At 40.9% G+C, this 22,384-nt stretch overlaps 1 protein-coding gene across 8 annotated transcripts in view; it reads right to left on the reverse strand.

Moving 5' to 3' along the window:
* Positions 1-22,384, reverse strand: part of LOC107220827 (agrin-like) — a 290,468-nt gene that overhangs the window by 144,184 nt on the left and 123,900 nt on the right. For 7 of the 8 annotated variants that reach the window (XM_046738743.1, XM_046738742.1, XM_046738738.1 and 4 more), the window contains one exon: positions 20,004-20,039. The exons of the other annotated variant lie outside the window; for it this stretch is intronic. In XM_046738743.1, coding sequence (XP_046594699.1) covers positions 20,004-20,039 — 36 coding nt within the window. The remainder of the gene's footprint in view (positions 1-20,003; positions 20,040-22,384) is intronic. 8 annotated transcript variants of the gene reach the window in all.

Genomic DNA, 22,384 nt, shown 5'->3' on the forward strand with positions numbered 1-22,384 from the left:
CGATGCGGTTTCATTCACCTCTTTCGGTGAAGTATTAACTTGTATGCGAAAGGATGTCAAGGTTTTATTTCTTATCTTGACAGCTTGTCCTCGATAAATCAGGCAACGATTAAATGAGAGGAATCGCCGTAGACTGATTCAGAATAATCTTTACCCGTCTCAATGCTTCACTGAAGCTTTCACTTGGTTTCAGGAATTCGTAGATCGGAATTTGAAACGAGGCTCAAGTTCGTAAAAGGGTTGATTATAGGGCAAGATTTATTTTTGGAAAAAATCGTCGTTTGACAATCTTCGAACCGTTGGAAATGTTCTGTTTAAAATATGATTGAGGATAACGTGTTTATATTTTGGGAAATCGGGTAATTCAAGTTCAAAGTCATTCTCAAGTTTCAAAATAGCGACGAGTTTTCAACGTTGTGTTTATTATACGTCAACGTAACTTCCGTTCGAAAAGTCGAATTGACTAAGATATTGATAATTTGAGAGAAGGTTTCTTAAACAGAACTTTCAAGCTGATTAAGCCTTGGTGTTTTTGATCCAATTCTAATATTTCTAGGCGGCTAATTTTTCAGGCTAGATTCCCACAAATTGTGCAAGGTACATTTTTGAAAATGACAGTATTTTTAATCACTCGTGAGACCTCTGTCGATAATAAATAACCCCAAAAAGACAAATATCGAATAAAAAATGGCAGATTTCAATCATTTGGAATGACCCAATGAGCTGAAATCTTTTCTCAAGTAGTTGATATTCCAGCTTGTATTATTCGAATTTCTGCAAATTCATTTCCATCAGATATCACAGATGACGTTAAATTCATTACCACCACTGGCGCGAATAAAGCTCCTACGTATTTTTTTCTCTCCCTAACTTTCGGTTTATTCTCAAAACCGCGATTCGTGCAGACGGCAAAAATCCGTACGCATGACTTTAACGAGTGTTAAAGATACGAGATTCGCAGTAAGAGGGCGTCGAATTCGTCGGTTTGAAAAGTTTTTAATAGATTAGTGTGGATTGTTAGTTAGAAAAAGGTGAGGGTACAGAGGTCGAGGTATCCGGGGCTCCGAGTAGGGCGGCAATCGAGTTGCTTTGGGATGGAAGGATCGAAGGCAAGGGAAGGAAAGGGAAGGAGATGCGGTCGAGTAAGTGTAGCTAACCACTCTGGCTGCGGGGTATTAATGGGAAAAGTTGAGTTTTATCTTTTAAACGCTTTGCAACACCCCGCGTGCAGTATAACTATACACACGTAGTTTTCAACTTTGGCCATTACTCTCGCGAGGCGGTCTTCCTGATCCGCGTTAGGTATAAGGAGCCGAAAAAATGTTCCCCTCTTCCTCCTATCACGTCGCAGTTCCCCTGGGACGGGAAATAAGTAGAAAAAACAGGACGTCCCGCCCCCTCAACGGCCAGACGGACGGCGGCGGCGGCGCACCTAAAGACTTTTCCTTCCTATACTAATTGGCCCCTCGAATTGGTTTCTCCCCGTCTTTTACCCGCGGCTAAATTGGCTCCTGTATCTTTATTGTCGTCCAGCGGCAGATAAGCCGCGAGCGAGGAAGCATCCGGCTCATATAACTAGACCGCGATGCTTCTGAGAGACGATAATGAAGAATCTACGTAGTTCGGATCTCGCGTTCCTGCTCTTTCAAAACTTACTCTTGTCGCACACGGCGTGCAATCGCTACTTTAGGTCGACTCATTTTTTCTCACCTCTCACCGCGATTATACTCCGTGTAATAAAACCTGTTTCGAAAACGGGCGTTTTTTTTTATATACTGCGCTTAGAGTAATCAAAGGTTGTTGAGGGCAGACGGCGAATCGAACCGAGATAAGTTTAATTAAGTAACGATTCACGCTTGACTTCTGATTCTCGAATTTCTTACTATCGTTTTTTGATAAACCTTTCTCATTTCCGCTGCTTCAAAATTTAGGAAGAATTTTTAAGCGGTGCCGAGATACTCGCGGCTGCACGGAGAAGAAATTCATTCAAAAACATTGATGTCACAAATTGAAGGGTTGAAAATAAGATTTTGCATCGAAGAAAATTGAATTGATTACCAAACAATTTCCCAGCATTCCAGGTGATTTAGAGTAATTGTTTTTGCGATATCCTGTGATTTCATCCAGTCAAAAAAACCCTCGAACATTGTTTAGTATGCTCGAAAATCAACGGAAATCAGGAGTAACAATTGAAATTGATGAATTGAAAACATTCGTTTGATCTCCAAGTGAGTGGCTTTCGGAAAAGTCAACACGACACTTGAGGGAATGTTCGACTTGATTTTGTCATGAACTTCGATATCTCTAAATATCAAGGTCCACGGATCAAGATCGCAAAAAACAGAATAACACCCGAACTCTACATGAGATGCTGAATAAAAACACACAAACACATTTCGAGTTTAAGCTCAAATAAAGATAAGATATGAAAAATACGAACGTATGATCGCTATTCCTTATTTTTCACACCGTTTCTGTACTTTTGCTCTAAAGCCGAAACGCATCGTTTCTGTTCTACACAGTTTCTGAGGTTTACTCTACTTTTTTAGTTAAACAAGGCTTCAACGTCGATTCATCTTTGCACAAGCGTTAAATTTTCGCAACAGTTGCAAGAAAATCTAGTAACGGTGATCGTAACGAGAAAGAACAGTAACGGATACCAGACTTTCCGGTAACGGTTAGAAAACTAATTTTCATTTTCTACCTCGAACTATATTTTTCGATTGTGGTAAAAAATGAAAATACGTAGTCAAGGACTAAAAATTTCTCTCAGTGCGGCCTTTGTACACTTTTTTGCGTTGCGACGGAAATCTTCCGATAATAGCGAAAATAGAGGAAATTCTCGCAGTCGGTAAGGACTGCCTAGAGCATCCCCTTAACACGGCACGGTTTCGGCGACACCGTGGAAGAAGAGGTTCGCTCTCCGGCGCAGAGACCGTCGGGCTATTTACCCAGCTTTAAGCACCTTGTATTAGACTTTATAATAGATGGCACCCGGGCTTCTTGCGTATGTTAATAATACGTTGAGCCTGATATGTGCAGGGGACTAAAACCCCGGTGCATTGCAGCATTGTGGGACGAAATTTATACCCGGGACAATAGACATTATGCATTCAACGCTCGGAGTGGGTACACACGTATAATACAAAGTTGAAGAAGAAGAGGAGGAGAACCGGAAGAGAACAAGGCGGTTGAGAAATTCAATCCCTCCGCCACTGCACGTCCGCCTTACCAGCCAAATGTTGAGTGTATCGACATGTGGGTTCACGGTGTCGTGCATAAGGGATGTTCGGGAGGAAAGGAAGAGAGATAGAGAAGAGACGCAGATTCGTACGAACGACGTTTCGCTTAGGCGAAACAGGTGTTCTCGAAAACGAATTACGACGCGAAAGCGGCACCGCGGGTGGATAAAATGGAATCTTGAGAGTTTCAAGAATCTTGAGAATTTCTCAATTACTACATGATATCGAGCGCAGGTAATATAATGCGGAATAAACTGCTGACGGGTACAATAACGATTGTTATAACGCACTTTGTCATTTGGAAAAAACACTGAGCTTTTTAATGGACGCGGTAAATTATTTAAAAAATAAATTCTTCGTATTCGAGCGTGTAAATATATACCTGTGAAAAATAGTATATTCCGAATGAACGAGAGTGAAAAGAGAAAAAACCAGTCAACGCTATATGTTGAGGTAAACAACGTCACAGCATTGCGGTATTTTTTCAACTCTGGAGCAAACAGATTCTCTTTCCATTCAAGGATCCGAAAGCAAGTTTACCGAATTCTATTCCTGCGTATTCGAGGTACGTTGAAAAAAATTTCATTTGTTACGATAACTAGAAAAATTCAGTAAACAGGTATCGGTCAAAAACCTGTTTGAATATTGTTGGAATTGCGAAAAACGAGGTACGCCTAACCATTTTGCGCTATCGTCGATCCTTTTTTGGTAATTGCAACGCAAAATCAGTTTCTGACGTTTACTCTGCTTTTTTAGTTAAACAAGGCTTTAACGTTATTTTATCGTTGCACATGCATTAAATTTTCGCAACAGTCACAAGAAAATATAGCAACGGCGATCGTAATGAAAAAGAATAGTAACGGATACCAGACTTTCCGGTAACGGCTAGAAAACTAATTTTAATTTAATTTTCTACCTCGAACTATATTTTTCGATTGTGGTAAAAAATGAAAATAGTCAAGGACCGAGCGGTAATTGGAACTAAAAATTTCTCTGAGTGTAGGCAGTGATAACAATTTTTTTTCTATTTCTCCGTACGTATGTTTCTATTCCAATGACCAAGGACAGCTGAAACACTCTCGACGGTAATTTAAACAAACCTCAAGTGGCATTCGTAAGTCGCGTCTACTGATCGGAATTATCGTTGATTTTCCAGACGTTCGAAGGGGTGAAATTTGACTGTGAAACGAGAGGCGGATCGAGGGGTGGCTATAATTTCGGATTAATTAACTTCCGGCGGTTCGTGAAGCGCGCGGATCCGCGGGCCACTTAGGGTATAATACAAAATCTATTTAATCGCGTTATAAAAGTCCTCCCACGGCAGCATCGAAGCGCACACCGCTTTTAATCCGTCAGTTAAGTTTAACCGAGCGTTAAGTCTTAGCCCAAGAGTGAACGCAGCGGCTTCTGGTTCCGGGGGTTCCTGCAGGTTCCACTCTCCTGGCCCTTGTATATTTATACACCCACACCTTGCGCGTATAACTTGAAGAATGAACAGAAAAAGGGATTAAATCTAGGGTGTATCAAATTTCACAAGGCGCCGAGTTTCACCGAGCTTTAAATGAATATACAACGTATTACTCGCAGTTCCGCTGTTCCGTTCCACGCTTATGTATATGCGCATAGATTATACGTATGCATAGCGTCTATTCCCCGCAAAATTATACTCCGCCACTTACTAGATTGTTATATAACAGATGTACGGACCGCAGAGGTACTCGCTTCGAATATCTTAAACCCACTTTTCTTATTTCAATTAAATTCACGTCAACAAGTCCGCGGAATCTCCGGATTAATATCTCGTTTCCAGCTATTTTCGCTGTTTCGATTATACCTGTATAAATTTGTCCGATATTTTTTTTTTCCCTTCTTGCCTGTTGTTACGGAGGTTGGTGGTTCAAAAATTGATACTTTTCACTCACCTTGTTAGGTTCTCTTCAAAAGTACACAAACAGGAAATACTGGAGTTATAAACGAGAAACTTACGATTCGATACCAATGCTTCAAAATCGTTGAAAATCTATCCGGCCGACTCGTTTTGGATTTCACTCTGTGACAGATCGTTCTACACAGAAGCTAGATTATTGTCTACAAGTTCACTGAAATAATTTTCACTTGGTTAAATATTTTATTTTTCAACATTGCATCGATATTGATTGCGATCAGCAAATATCGATGTTGAACTGACTACTCACAAAACAAAGGAAATCGGATTCAGCGATATTGTAAAAGTGAAATCTAACAAATCTACGAGACTTTTAACACTTTCGAAGCGACTTTAAATTGATTATTAACGATGTCCGATCTCTTGTTTATAATTCTCGTGTACTCTGATTTTCGTAGCTATTTTCAAATACTCAATGTACCCCGTCTACCATGTACATAAAATCATTTGAATAGAAATAGAAATTTGGCAAAGCAGTCCCTTCTTGAAAATCGCCCCCTAAAAAAAAAAAAAATAATAACAAATTATCTCTATAAATTCGTTGAACCCGGAGGGGTTGGAAAAAATGGCGGCGTACGTTCTCAAAGTTCGCAAGTTCGAAATTCCTCGGCTGTTCGAATTCCAAATTGGCAAGGGATGCGCAGCCAAGGGGAGCTAAAGCGCCCCTTATTCGGAAGGGGCGACGCGCTAAACCCTGGGAAAAAAAACGAAGATTAACCTTTTGTCTACGAAGCGTTCCGGGGGTGCCTTTGTCCGAGTTGAGCACTCTGTCGCGACACCCTGTTTTTGTCCGGCGTGGCCAGCCGCGACCCTCTTCTTCCACCCCCTCGCCCCTCGCCGCCCTTAACGTCTCGACCCCCGATGACCCACCAACCCCCCGTTTCCATCCCCCTGGGAAGTAAAATCCCGCACCGGGGATGAAAATGCGCGGATGGTCTTCTCACTTCTTGCTCAAAAACCTTGCCGACTGCAAGCGTTTCGTGCAGCTTCCCTTTGACCCGTGTAATAAGGGATGAAAAGCGAATGATGTCGGGCTAATATATTTCGGGGTAATGGTATTATCTCGTTTTACTATTTCACGTTTACTGATGCAAGATGTGTTCGCAGGGTGCTCCGTAAATGGCGGGTAGAAAAAATTTCATGCCGATCGATTGCGGCTATTCATTCGAAAATTGGGTTTCCGTGTTTTAGGGGGCGGCGAAAATCAAACTCGTCGTTCAAAAAATGTTAAATACGGCGAAAAATTTTCTATTTTGTACGCTCTACGCCATACTTAAAAATGACAAAAAGTCGCCGATGGTAAGGGTCGTACGTAGCTCGGTTTAGGGTGAAGTGCCTTATATGTATATATATAGCATATAGCGTTGGGCTTGGAAAATTAGCATACTAATTAAGAATGTAAGTGAATTTTCCCAAGATTATCTTGCGACGCAACAAAGCTGACTGTTCGTCCGTTTTTAGGGTACACATTTTTCCTCGCATACAATTATTGACACGAAAATTGAAAATCGACGATCATAGAAGGTAATTGGTATTAACAGGAATATAAACTCAAAACGTGATGTTCAAACTTTGGGCCAAGAAATTTTTTAGAATTACTAATTACGCGTTTGAATTTAAAATTCAGATATTTAGAATAAAAGATGAAAAAAATTGCAGGCATTCGGAATCTCTGAATTTTTCGTTTAATTGCAGATTTATAAATGACCTTACGAACTCTTGATCTTTAAATGCTCGGACAATCGGAGAAAAAGAAAAATGCGTACCCTGAATGCAGGTTAAACAGCTTGTTTTGCTGCGTAAGTAGCTTCGTCAATATGTGCGCTAGAGTAATTTCGGTTATCCTACATCGCTATCCTCATTTTGCATGCACAGCACAGCTGCAGACTCGCTATCTGCGACTTATGAGACACTGCTAGATAGAAGTTTCGGTGCAAGCTTAGTTCGGAACTAGTATTACTATACATACATATGTTCGAAGATATTGATTTTAGACAGTTGAAATTAATCAGCGATGAATCTGTAAGCCGTTAAATTATCTAGAACAAATCTGAAATTTGCCATGATTTTGTTCAAAACTGACACTTTTCAACCAAACGCCAAGAAAGTAGATTCATAATTTGAATATGAACAGAGCTATTAGAAAATTTTCTTCCTTGAAAGAAAAGTTCATTGAACTGAAATAAATTTTCATCAAATGAAACAAAATTTTCTCGTTCGCGCGTTGGGTAAATTATCGAACAGATAGACAATATGAACAAAATCATATTTTTTTTAAAAGAAAATGAAGAATTTTTTACCCTGTGCGCATAATATTACCCAAAAAGAGCAAGTGCAGACGAGTACGATTTAAAGTGCTTAAACCTTAAACGCCATAAAATAAACAGGATCGGATTTCCGGAATGCCATGGGTGAAAAGTACACAAGAATACGTAACACGGTGAAAAGTGTGAATAGCGGAGATTTCGACAAAGACAAAAGAGGCTCTCTCTCTCTCTCGATTTTTCTCCCTCTCATCTCCTAAATCGCAAGAAACATCGAACCGCTTTGTCAAGCGCAAGTTGAAGTTTAAATTAGTGGATTAAACTCGCGTTAAGTTAACGCGGCCGGGTCGGCGGAGCCGGGCGAGAAATGTGGAAGGTGAGTTAGAAGTAGGATGTAGAGGGGCGTTAGGGGGCGGAAAAGGGGCGGCTGAACCCGGCTCCGGTAGTCAAGTAGTGTGACTGAGACATGGCTCCTCGGAGACCCGGGCCGAGATTTATTCGAAGGGCTATTTGAACGGGGGTTCGACCTTAGTCACTGTTTCTTCGGCGCCTCCCCCTCGCCGGCTCGCCTCGCGTCTTCATCCCTCACCGCCGCCCCCGCCTCCCGTCATCCCCCGCATCGGCCGTAATCTCGGTCATGCCGAAATTATACCCGGCTAATCTCTCCCGCCTGAATATAGGCAGGCATCGACGCGTGTGCGGAGTTGGTTATGCAATGAGAAAAATTTCATTTGTTGCAGTGGCTAGAAAAATTGAGTAAAACAGATATCGTTAAAGAAACTGTTTGAATATTTTTGGAATTACGAAAAACGAGGCACGCCTAACCATTTTGCGCTATCGTCGATACTTTTTTGGTTATTGCAACGCAAAATCGGTTTCTGAGGTTTACTCTACTTTTTTAGTTACGCAAGGCTTTAACGTCAATTTATCGTTGCACGAGCGATAAATTTTCGCAACGGTTGCAAGAAAATATAGCAACAGCGATCGCAATGAGAAAGAATAGTAACGAATTTTCATTTTCTAGCTAGAATTATATTTTTCGATCGTGGTAAAAAATGAAAATAGTTAAGGACCGAACGGTAACCGGAACAAAAAATTTCACTCTGTTTACCCACGTGTATAACCGGCCGTTAATCTACACGAGCAGATTTATTTATACATTATACATGTACGCAAAAGTTACATCCGTCACCGATATTTTTTATTATTGTTTGTACGATTTTTTTTCTTTCTTCTTTCATGCCAGTGGCACGAGGTATTGCGTTTTGTGCAAAAATACGTAATTCTATCTATCCTGTGTTCCCGTACGTCGTACGTTTTACATTAACGATCAATGCCTGGTGCAGAATAAATTCAAATTTGTCGTTTTTCGTGCGTCGGGTTGTATGAATAATTATTATCGAAACTTGTCATTTTTTATCGACACAAAATGTCCGCCACGACTGTGCAGGATGGTCTCAAATTACGTATTTGTTCGTTTTCCGTTGCAAATTTCATCATTAGTATCGAAAATTACGTATCACACTTTATTTCCAAATAATTTTGTCACGTTACGTCATACCCAGCTCGAAACAAATCTTGTCGAGATTTTAAAACACAAATCTCAACTGTGGCTAGTTGTAAATTATATCAACCACTCGTTGATGGTAAAAAAAAACGTATAAGTGAAAAAGAAGTAAACAAATATCAGGAATACGTTTAAACGTTCAACGAATCGTCAAAACCGTCATAAATTGTTGCTAAACATACACATGTTCGCGCAGATTTCAGACTCGAAGTACCTACTCCATTCTTCACCATCGAGCTTTCTTCCGGGTGAACGGGTTGTAGCTTACCTATAGATATACACATGTATAGGTAACTCGGAAAAAGTTTCCCGACTCGCCTGCCAAACTACCCGCGCCCTATCAATTCCCCAATTTCTGTCCCTTCCTGCGAGTTTCTGGTCAAATCGTTGTTTGTTTTTGGTACATCACGGTTTTATCCTCGTAATCGAAATAACCTGTTATTCGAACCAGAGAATTCTATTCCCTTATTCGGTGACTCGTGTTCCATAGGACGAAATATACGTAGGTAATAATATACTGGGCGGTACACTGAGAAAAATTTCATTTGTTACGGTAAGTAGAAAAATTGAGTAAAACCGGTATCGTTGAAAAAACTGTGTGAATATTGTTGGTGTTACGAAAAACGAGGCACGCGTAAACATTTTGCGCTATCGTCGATTCTTTTTTTGCTAATTGCAACGCAAAATCGGTTTCTGAGGTTTACTCTACTTTTTCAGTTAAACAAGGCTTTGACGTCAATTTATCGTTTCGTATCATTTCGTATCGTCCTCTAGCTCCTGTATCAAAAAATTGTCCAATTTTATCTTCATAGTCTCAAAGTTTTCCTTTTTTAACAAAGAATTCATGAGAAAAAATTGAAGCGAATCCATATTTCTTTTACTCTTTACATCGTACTTGAAAATGTATAAATGTTTGGGGTGGAATGCCTCGTATAAATTATTAAAGAAAACCATCTTTAGATTAAGAAAATCATTGGAAATTCCTAATCGACGTAAATTCAAACAAACTAGAATCTTTTCAATCTTCTTCTTTCGCGTGGTGTGAAGTTTACATTATATACGTAAAGCTTACAATTTGTTTTCAAAAATTAGTAAAAATATTCAAAGTCGCGATTACGAATATACGCGAGTAAGGGTAACTCCTTTCACATCATAGATACATATTTGTCCAGAATCATAGAAAATAATACTCGGCAAACCTCACGAAAGTGATATTTTACAAACTAAAATGAGAAATCGAGTGAATGTTTTATGCCTGTTACACTGCAGTAATTAAAAAAAAAAGAACAAAATGGAAAACGTGTTTAAAAATTGAAAATCGTTCGATCGAAATCCGCACGATTGGTAAAAGAAATTCGAAACTAAATTAAAAAAACCAAGTTTATAAAGCTATCCTCCTCTTGCCTCTTGCCTCTCGGAGTATCTGCCATTGCGAATTTTCTTCTCATCGTTCAATGCCAGAATGAAAAAGTTATTCGTGCGGGAAAGGTATACAGGTATACAGGTGCGGGTTGAAGAAGGAACGACTCACGGGTCGAAAGGTGTGAAATTATTCACCTGTTATACGTATATACAAGGCTACTTGGCTAACCGCGCGAATTATTATACAGAAGGTAAAAAAAAAAAACAAAAGCTTTGAAAGTAAACCTGAACAACCGCCGCGCGGCTGCGAATGCAATGTGAATAAATTCTCTTGGCGGTCCCTTCGCGTGTGACGCAATTCATGAAAGTAAGTGCGGTTAAGCTCAGCTTGCGTGAAGAATGGAATAATATATGTGAGTATATCGAACAAACGGCGTATTCACACTTTCTTTGTACACGGTTAAAATGGAATTAGGCAGGAATCCAGTGACATTTTTCACCGCAATTTATAATTGTAGATATTGTAAAAATAATCGGCGTTCGGAAATATTCGCAAATTCCGACTATGAGTATAATTTCTTGAACAATATATAACACATGATATTATGAAAAATTGTTTTTTTTTTTTTGTTTTGCTTTCACACTCTGATACGTTGGTGTTTGATACGAAAAAAAAACATCAACCCAAAAGGTGAGCTATCTAGCTCAAGTTGAACAGGTCGCTATTTTAATTTTTATTTTCCATCCATTTAACTTGCGGAAATTTCACTTTTTGTTAAAAGTTGAAATACTCGTAAGCTATTCAATATTTTTTAAATACTTAGTAATGTACGTCTGAATGATGATAGCTATGCTTTGTCACGGGGGCTTGGAAAGCTTGAAGAATAAGCTTCATAGATCTGTGCATGAATTTAAAAAAAATATTGAATGGTTCACGAGTAATTTAACCTTCAACGAAGAGTGAAATTTTCTCATGTCAAGTGAATGGGAAATAAAAATAAAAATAATGATCTGTTAGACTAAAGCTATAAAGTTCATCTTTTGGGTGGACTTTTTATCAAACACTAGCATTTGAGTGAACAAGAGGGAAATTTTTTTTTTTTTTCATCAGGATTTTGTAGCTCACAAACCAATTTTAATGCAATTTAAATTTTTTCTTATTTAGGACATGGAATGGAAAATTGTAAATTATAATGTTTGAAAAGGAATTTACCATTGAAAGTAGAATCAATTTCAGTACGGTTATTTATCATTGAAAGTAGAGCTTTACAAATTAAAAATTGTCAACTGACTTCCTTCTTCATAGAAAATTACAAACTATAGAATTTCTATGAACAATTTGATGATATTTAGTAACAAGTCTCAACATTTCAACCGTAAACTGGAAAAAAAAAAATAGTTGACTTTACTATAAATTGAATTTTGAGCTTGAACAACTTTGGAAGGAGTCACTTTATCAAAAAATGATAAGAGACACTTTTTGTAGAGTTTTCACTTTCCCATAAGAATATGTATAAGTCATTTGGATTTTATTATTGCTTTGTGAGCTACAAAATTCTGAAAAAAAGAAAAAAATTTCCTATGCCATAGAAATAGAAAATAGAAATCCGCGATGAGCGACCTCTAAATATTCATATTAAGAGCTCTGCTTTTGACAGGTATCTTTTTTCACTCCCCCCCCCCCCCCCCCCCCCCCGCCGCCCAAGTACCTATTACAGAGAGGATTTTGAAAAAAAAAAACCGATTTTTTTGAACCAGCCTAACATATATATATATATATATATATATTTATACACACGTTCACGGAGAATCGAAAGCTGCAGCTTCTCCGCGGAATTTCGCCGGGTTTAAGCTCTGCGGTTAATGCTTTCGAAGTCCGGAGGGAACCGGGCGGATGGTAATGGCGAATCGAACCGCGGGTCCGAGCTGACCAAAACGCTATTCCGCTACTTAGTGCTTGATAGGTTCCACTTAGGCGTGGGTCCGGCAATTCGCCCTCGGACCCCGCAGGATCGGCGTCTGGCGTTGCCATTTGCCTGGAGTCTTTGCTCCCGAAGGTTCGCCGTGTCGCCTGTTCGTCCTCCCGTCCCGAAACCCTTCGTCGAATTATACAACGTTGGGAACGAATCGCTGACCGTTTCGAATCCGGAACCACGACGATTCGGTTCGCCCGGTTTCGGTCAGCAAAACGGCTTTACTGCAGAGAATAATTGACCGCTTGCAACGGCTAGGAGAATCCTTCTCTCGCCGAGCTGTAATTGCCGAGCCTTTCTTCGCGCGGGGCTCGCGGAGGATAAGAGTTTCAGAAATTTCGGGTTATATTTCACCCCGACCGCCATCGCGATGCGGTCATGAACCGCGTTTCCTTGCGTCGAGAACCGCCCATCGTCCAACCCCGGCAAAAAAGAACCCTGACGTGTGAAGCTGGAATCCGAGGTGTGCGTTTTTGCCAACGTTCAAGCTCGTCCCTTTCTTTTTCATCCGCGAGGAAACTGCCGGTCATTTCCCTCTTCGGCAGTGTCCTTATTTTCCTCAGAACTCTAGGAATCCGTGGCTCGCGTCAACGAGGGAAGGCTCCGGTCGGTCCGTGGGAGTAAAAAATTCGCGGATTCCATCGAGTGGATTCGCGGGATGTTTGGACGTGATATTTTTACCCGAAGATACGGAGTACCTGCGAGATTTTTTTTGTATCATCACATCGGGGCTTGAACGCGCCTGTAAGATATTCGGATGATAGGAGAAGAGACGGCAAATTGTCAAAAATGAAAATTTCCAAACGATAAAAGGGTGAAAGACTCGAATTTTCAAAAAGGCGAAAATCTAATCGATCGAATTTTTAGGTTCGGAAAATCGAAGCGTAGAAACGTCGCAACGTGTAAATATCAAGGTATCGTAGAACGTCAAAATATACAGAGCCTACATCGTCCGATTGAACAATAATAATGCGTACAGAAATCAAAAACACAGAGAATGATTAGAATTAACATAATTTTACAGTGTTTTAATATTTTCTCACGCATATCCCGACATCCTGCATTTATACATCGAAATGATCCAAGAAACAGATTCTTAACCCTCCGTAAACTCGATATCGCAACCCTTTTACCGCACGAGCATTTTATTATCATTCGACCGCTACCCTTCACCCCTGCACGTCACAGGCGTCACGTTTGAAGTTAAATTCACGTCTGTAAGGGCGAGTCGCGATTATCCAGGAGCGGCTATAGCGACGGTGCGTTGCCCCGGGGGCAACCGATGACAATCTCATTTTCGTCGGTTATCCGTCTCTGATCTACTTCTAGGCGTGGCGTTTTTATTACGTTATTTATTCCTCTTTATCGTGCTCGTATAACGCGCGGCGGGACTGTTATACACACACCCGCCCCCGCCAACCCCCAACGACCCCCGCCACCCTCCCTGTCCCTTCGTCAGGTTTACGACGTCGACGTCGCGCGTCTGCCAGCCGTGCCGCAAACAGAACAAAAGTAGGTACCAACCTCGGTGGCTGCACTCATACACGACACCGCTGTACGAGAGACTCGACAAAGTCGCACATATTCGCGGTCTCACAATCGGGACCGACACAACGCGACGCGAAGCGCGGTTATCAGCTGGAAGAGCTTTCGCGAGGGGATGAGGACGACTTTAATGAGGAAAACCCGGGCCAAGGCGACTCCTAGCCTTCGCGCGAAAACGGACGTTGACTGATGGTCGAGCCACCCTCAAACCACCAACCCCAAAACTCCGTCTAAACTCCTCTCACCCCACTCTCTCTCTCTCTCTCTCGCTGGATGCTTTCTTGCGACGAGCATAAAAATTCTTCGTCGCGACATTCTATTGTTCGGTTTGTGTATGTATGTATATATATATGTTATATGTATATATAAACATTGTACACGGGCAGAATATGTATAATACCGAGGTGTTACGCGTATTCGTGGCGGGTGTTTTTTGAAACTATGTCAAGGCCCGTTTCAAGCAAGGATAGATCACCGCGGATTAGATTTTTTGATATCCGAAGACTGTTAATGCCGCGTTATGTTTCACACGATGGGAATAAAGAATATTCATTGGCCGTGGTCCTTGCGTTATCTAAGAATTAATAATTTAGCTTTATTCGAAGAGAAGGCAAAACGGTTGTTAATTATTGTATCTTCGAAACGATTAGAAATCCATTGATTCCATAGTATACACCTTTGGAATCGTTGAATCAAACCACTTTTGAAACTCTTTTCAATTTCATAAAATTATATACTTAACTTGAGGGAATAATAATCACAGTAATCGTTCTCTTTGAGTTGAAGACAGTGTTTCTTGTACAAGTCAAATAAAACAAAATTATTCCGTAGAATCAGAGAATTAGACTTACTGCAGTGTGTTCAAGATTAAATTCTTACAGTTTTTAATCGCGGTTTGATTGCAATTCTTTTGCATAACTTCTTCTAAAACGAGACGTTGGAATGAATAAACTAGCATTTCCGCTTTCCTTTGTGCATAGCTGAAATGACAATTGAAAAATATTTCCACGACTGCAGTCTGAATTAGCGCTTGATAAACTGCAAGATTGCGAAAAATAAGAACTCGACGTTGTATTGCAGAAACATGCGGTTGCAGTCAAAGCTCAAAGGCAGTGACGTTTTGTTTAAAAAAAAAAAAAAAAAAAAAAAAAAAACGCGTTGATATTTATTCTTTATTTAAACTTTTCTCGACTCCCGGTTCTCTCGGCGTTTCTCCGCACAGCGATCCGACTCGTCGGTTCCCTCTCTTGCAGAGCGCATGGCAAAGGAGCCTTATAGGATAGCGTCGCGAGTTCCTGACTTCCCATAAATTCTGCAAGTAGTGGTTTACCGTTCCTCGTTTTACCCCGTTTCTCCTCTCTTGTACTTTTTTACCTTCTAGACGGGAGGCGGGATCCCATCCTTATACGGGGGTTCGGCTTCAGCGCCTTGGAAGCAATTTCTTAGCTCTGAGCCCGGGTCGCGGAACTATTACAGCCGCAGTCACCCCGCGCGTTTAACGTTTTCACATTCTAGAAACGCGACTGAGATATGTATATACATACATCTATATACATATATACATATACAACACATATAGGCAAGGATTTATGGTATTTTTCAAAATTCTACAGGTCTTACCCGGAATTCTGAGGATGTCCAAAGAATTTCACTAGTCTTTGTCAAAATTCTGTAAATTTTTCTCAAAATTGACCCGACCCCAAATGTGTGTTCTAGTGCATTCGGGTGTCTTCGGGTATGTTCGGATGTATTAGTGTGAGTTCGAGTGCATTCGAGTGTTTTCGGGTGTCTTCGGGCGCGTTCGGATGCGTTCGTGTGGTCGGTTCATATATGTCAGGGTTCTTGGATTCCTAACACGGCAGTGGCAAGGTATCTTCGTAACATAGTATACATATAATTACATTTATGCGAATTACGTACGTTTTTGGTAAAAGAAATAACATCGCGACAAGAATATGGCATGAAAATCTTGTAGTTAAATTACCTTCAAGGACGAATCGATATGACGATCCGTGCATGAACGCGCTTCGCCTTTCCGGTTCGTTACTTATCGATCTTCGTCAATACCGATTTTACACGTATCCGAGTGTTTTATTCCTCGGGGTTTCGAGAGCCGACGAATAGACAAGAATGTATTCGCTTGGGGGGGGGGGGGGGGGGGGGGGGGGGTGAGAGTAAGGATATTCCTGGGTAAGAAAGGACATTACGGCACTCCAGCTCTGCGTATATCTTCGACAATGAGAGCAGAAAACCCGTGACAAATTGTCTTCGCCCATCTAGGATACAGGCACATATATTAAGATTTAACCGTGAGGGGTAAGCCTGTTTCAGAATAAGAACGACAAGGAGAAACAACCCCTGCGTTTCGGTTGCAGGCGACAAAAGGCGAGCACTCAACGAAATCCCGGGTGGCGCGTGAATTTAGCCGCACAGTCATCTCACGCTCCGATTATGCATCTCATAGTTTTTCTGACCCGTAATTTCCGCATTTCTCCCTCGGGGTAACGGCCGGATCTACACGTTAAATGCAAGTCACGTGATCGCGTTGCGGCCGGCGTTCATCGCTAGCTAACATCCAGCGTAAGCGACGGAAAGTAATTAATTTCCTCTTTTTTTTTATTTTTTTCTTACCTTCTCTTTTTTCACTTCTCTTCGTCGGAGAAGAATCGTTTGCGCCCGTTTATCCTCAGCCTGTTACAGATTATTCTTACAGACGACATAAAAGTTAGCGACGCCTCGATGTGGTGAGAATTTTAGACATACGTGCAAACGAAAATTCCCAAGTCAAAACGATCGGTGTAAAAGCGTCGAGAAGTTTTGATGATACTGAACGGTAAGATGAGTGAAAAAAACGTTGAAAAAAATATACGTTATCTGTGCCAAGGATAATTAACGATGAGAAAAAGCTTCCCGATATTGTGTAATAAAAATGAATCTGATTGCGAGCGAATTTGAATGTCACAAGTTAAGGTGTAAAGAATTTTACAAAAGGTTTTACGATCAGAAGAGAACTTTAAAAATTATCGAACTTTGATGCTTTTTGTCCAATTATAGAATGGTGTTTTTTTTTCGCATTTTTCAAATTTTTTTTTGGTGAAGACACACGTTGTAGCACTTCAATTGTTATTTCTCTCCCAACATTTATATTCAACCCGAAAATCAAGATCCACAGCACAATCGCGTATCGTTCGGGAATCTTATTCTCCTAAATTAAAAGTTCATATTAACTTATAACTATTTCATGAGATTGAATCAATAATGAAAAAGTCGTCAGACACACATCTCAAACATTAATTGGGGACTTGATATCAAAAGTGTGGATTTCTTCTTCGCGACGTAAATTCGTATCATGATCGACGTAAGCGTTAAAAAAAAAAATGCCATGCACGATCAATTCTTCATCAATTTGAAAAATGAACTGAGCTCGATCTTTCACGTAAAGCAGAACGCTCATCTTTTGACAGAACCGTTCTTCCAACCTGAGAAAACTTTTTAGGGGATGCCATGGTGGAAGATCGCAAATTATTTTTTGCTGAAACACCCTAATACATACGTTACGATTTAACGTGTAATATAATTTTGACCTTACGTTACCTGATACATACGTATATTCCAGACTGCCGCATATGCATTCGAAAAGAAAAATTTTCTCTACACACATTTTCGACACACATATATTATTATCTCGACGCTATACCTACGTAGATTTCTCGACGTAGAACGCGGTGCAGAATCGTCTATCTAGCGAGCGTTGTACAATTCCCGAGGTGAAAAATATCTTTTATTTGTTACTGAAGTACCGGGCGGATTCAAAAAACGTTATTTCACGCGAAGGTTCTATTTTATCTCCATTTTTTCCCTCGCCTTTTTTTCTTTTCGCCGTCGCGAGGTGGATACGGATCGCGAATTGTGTGAGCGAAGGGTTCGAGGGTGGTTTTGTTCACGTTTTTCCTCTCCCTTTTCCTTTTTTCTTCCTCCACTCTCTCTCTCTCTTTCTCTCCCCTCCGTACTTCCGACTGCCAATTATTGTTTTCTTACTTTGCTTAATTAATTTTTTCAACCAACCGCAGGGATTTTACCACCGCAACGAACCGAACTTCGCGAATCTCCCGTTTTCCGTGTTGTAGCTGGGCGGGTTATATTATTAGTCAGGCAGGTACTCCGTGGTTTTAGAAGCTTAACATTGCCGAGTAATTTGCATTATTGTATTATTCCGGACAGTAGGAATCCCTTGGCGCGTCTCTGGCTTGTCCCTCGCGAAGGGTGGAGATTATAAACTCCCGATCCGTCTTACGGGGTTGTGAAAAAAAAAAAAAAAAAAAAAACTCAATTATAAAATTTCAAACAGATTCTTTCTTCGTCTTATTATTTATACGCCACGAACAAACCTCCGCGATTAAAACTACATTCAATCGCGCTGAGCGTTTCATGATTGCATTTTTCCTTAAAAAATGAAAAAGCTCATTATTATACGCCGCGAGACTGTTCCTGGAACTTGATCAATTTTTCAGACGCGATCTACGCCCATTCCTACAATTATTAGTACATATATAATACATACCACGTGACCTGCACGCGTGTGCTTCGCCGGACAGCCCGATCATTTCTTTTATTGTAACTTATCGGAGAATTTTCGTTATTCAATTTTGTTCACGCGCGGATGTCTTCATCTGTTTTTTTTTTTTTTTTATATCTCTTATCTCGATTTCGTCAATTTTTTTCCATCGAGAGTTACCGCCGGTGTCCGTATGTATGCGTATTATATCCACTTCCCAATTTATAGCTACTTTCACCCCCTATCTCGTACAATACCGGCGTAGAATATTTTCGGCAAAACTTTTGGCATACCTTTTTTCGCATCGCACTGCTAAAGAATATGTAACCCAAACTCACGCAACTTAAATACGTATATATATACGTATATATAGATATTTGCCCGTGGCGAATGAGGGGCGCCGAATGTTCAAGCCAGCTTTCGAATACCTTTGCGGCAATTCCACTCCGGGCTCTGCGTCAGCTATATTATTTCACGCAGATCAACTGGCTAAAGCGCGGCTTAAACGTTGTTGAAAATTTGACCAAAGCTCGCACTTTAAAGCTGTATAAAGCGTAGAGTAGCTTGCGACTTGAAATACTACGTACTTATAAACTCTGTCCTAAATCCATTTCCACTTTCCCCTCCTTTATTAATCATCAATTGGCATTTGGTTCGAAGCGGAGGGTGCTTTTTAAAATCGTTGATCAGTAAAATGTAATTTGAAATAAAGACCTCGCGCTGTTTCCTCGAGCAGCTGCTCGAACCCTCTGAAAATTATTACACCGGGGGAGGAAAAATTCCGGCTTATCGGTGCGCGAATAAATTGCGGCCGATTATGCTTTGCCGATTTTGTGTAAATTTGTCCGATTTCACGGGGCGGTTTTTTCGTCCGTCGTCGATTTTGGCCGCTCGTCGTCGATCGTTCCTCCACATTACGCAGCGAAGGGACGACTTTACGCCACCTATAACCTGCACCAACCCCCGATTCTCCGATTTATGACTGGGAATAAATTGGCTATCGGTACTTGCATGCAATGAGACTACTTACACGCCAAGATCGAAGGATGCCGGGTAATAAAAGTCACAATACGGAATGGTAATTATTACCGTTGTATCGCACCTTATTTCATCGCTCGTTCCGTTTTCCGCCGTCGGTAATTAACACTCCCGCTTATAGTCAGTAATTATATAGTAGAATTATTACAGCACTGCACAGAACTCCGAAATCAATGCGATCGTTAAATTTAATCTGACAAATTGCGATCCTGAAGTTTTATAATTTAACAAGCGAAATGTGAGAAACGAATGCAGAGGATGCAACGTTATTCTGTTCCAATCAAAAATTGATACGTGTTCGTTATGATGGTTATTATTCATGCAGATCGTTAGTTTTACAGCTTCGATTATACACATATACACGTGGCTTAAATGTGATTCGTAATTTTGCGTATGCACGAGTAAGAATAAAACCGTTTACGATATTTAATACGAATACATTATACATAAGCGAGAATTTATTATTTTATTTATTTATTTTTTTGTTTTTTAATAAAATTATATGAACTTACCCTCGATAACGGGATGCTGGGGCTTATATGACATGTCTGAAATAAAAAATTGTTAGTATTAGTGAAATTAGTTACCATCGCAGTTATTATATGTACATATTACACAGGCATAATGTATTATGTGCAAGACTGGATTATTATAGTGATATTGCTACCGGGATATATAACGTAGCAGGATTCTCACCACCAAATTATTACCCTAGCGCACGATATTACGCAGCTGCATACAGTACGTATCATACTATATATATTTACATTTCGTACGTACATGTATAAGCATGTGCAATTATTACACGAATGCAGCATAGCCAGCACCAAAGTTATATACAATTTCATACAATAATCACTTTCCATGCTTCTACTATAACTTAAACTTGATTTCATTCGATTCTGTATCATCAGCTTCAATTGTTCTCGCCTTTGTTGAGACGATCATTACTGTTATCATTATTACCGTTGCGCATAATGTCCGGCAATTTTGGCGAATCTTTATTACATCGTTTACTTTGTGAGTAGAATTGCAACTGTCGATGTTAATTCAAGCTTAAAGTGAACATACCATGTGAAAATTATTATTGCGGTATCATATGCGTTTTAGCAATAAATTTTCATGCATGTGCGGGTCTGGAGTGAATGCGATCGGCAGATATATACCGTAATATAAGTTAAATTCACCTCGTGACAAAGTATAAGAAACATCGCAATCCAGTTAAAATCGGTTGAACTTATATCACTGTAATCTGTACTCGGATGCGAGAATATTTATTTCGCTAAAATTGTAGCCCGCAGGGCAAGGCGAGGACTCTGGCGTTTCGTTGACGGGGAAAACTGGCGTGACTACTTTGATTTCCATCGTTATTTGAGGCTGCGACCTTCTTTCCGCGGTGTTTTCAGTCCAGCTGTCGGATACGTCGAGCCACCAGAATTATGAACGGTCTGCAGACGTTGTAATTGCACGAGATAAGCCGTTACAAGCAGCGAAACACAGCCGAGTATAATGAAATATCGCGAAAGCACGTGCGGCGTGCAAGGTGTAATAAGAATTCATCCAATCAACGGCTTGAAATTTACAGAGCCACCCGATTATCGCGATCCCATTCCCAAAGTGTATTTCTATGCGAGCCGATCGTCGTCCAGCCGGGACAATCGCGCTGCAATCGTGCAGACTTGGTGAAAGTCGAGCTTGCGGCGCGCAAAAAGTTCGGGGACGACGGTCGGTGTTAATAATTCTTCGTCACGTCCGGTCGCAGGTGTGCTGGCCCGTCATTTTCCCCGAACAAAGTAGTCCCTGCCTTACCGGCAGCTGTTTGACCCGAGGAGCAAAACTCCGAGGCCTGAAAAGCTCGCCTCCTGGCCTCGTTAATGGACATTTCCGTCTGTGCGGCGGTCGGCGAAACGCCGCAAAGTTCACGCCCGTACATATTATTCATGCGCACGGCTATCCAGCAGTCTTGCATACATATGCCCTGGGTCAGAACTTGCGGGAACTTGAAGTTACTTCGATATTTGGACCACGGTGCAGTCTGCAATTCGAGAGCCGCGATCGCCCGCCGGAAATTGCTACTAATTAAAACGCGACCCGTGCTTTCGACGGGATTAATTGTCTCGCTTCTAATTTCGGCAGGACGCCTAAGGGTCGTTTCACGTGGGCACGGATTGATATTTCGATGGTGGGTGGGGGGAGAAATGACGCCCTGAACGTGATTAAAACTTTGGCCGATACACGCTGGGGAGAAATATTCCTGTTCACGTGGCGGAAACACCCGGAGGGGGTGGAATCGGGAGGAAGAAGGTCGCGACCTGGAATCTGGGGGTGATTCTGGCCACTCGCTCTACGGAAACGCCGAATCTGACGATATGTATGCAGCCCGGCTCTCGCGCGAGTTATACCGACCACCATTCCAATATCCCACCAATACTTCCGCCGGGATCGCCGGTTTGACACACACGCGGCGAACAGGTGATGTCAGTTTCGACGCCGATGCGAGCCCCGGGTTTTGGTCGCACGAGTTTTGAATGTATCGGATTTTCTCAAGAGTTATAACGTATGATACCGTGCCACTCGGTGATTAAACCCGGATGACGCCGGCGTTGGTTTCAGACTCTCCCAATTAGTATTTTTACACTCGACTGATGAAAGAATTTATTCAAGGAGGCGTTAAATTTTTGCCTTGAAAAAGATGAGATAATCAACCCTCGTCGAAAATGCCGAATGATCAAAGAATTCGGCTTAATTATTTTTCTGGGGTTAGAATATGAGGAAACTTAATTCGGAGCTTGAATAATGTTACGACTGGAACGTTATTACTGGAAAAATTTGTTCTTAAAGAAAAAATGAATATCGTACAACAATTTTTCACATTCTGACGTCGAAATGTTTC

Source organism: Neodiprion lecontei, chromosome 4, assembly GCF_021901455.1.
Source record: "Neodiprion lecontei isolate iyNeoLeco1 chromosome 4, iyNeoLeco1.1, whole genome shotgun sequence".
In the NCBI taxonomy this organism is placed as follows: domain Eukaryota; kingdom Metazoa; phylum Arthropoda; class Insecta; order Hymenoptera; family Diprionidae; genus Neodiprion; species Neodiprion lecontei.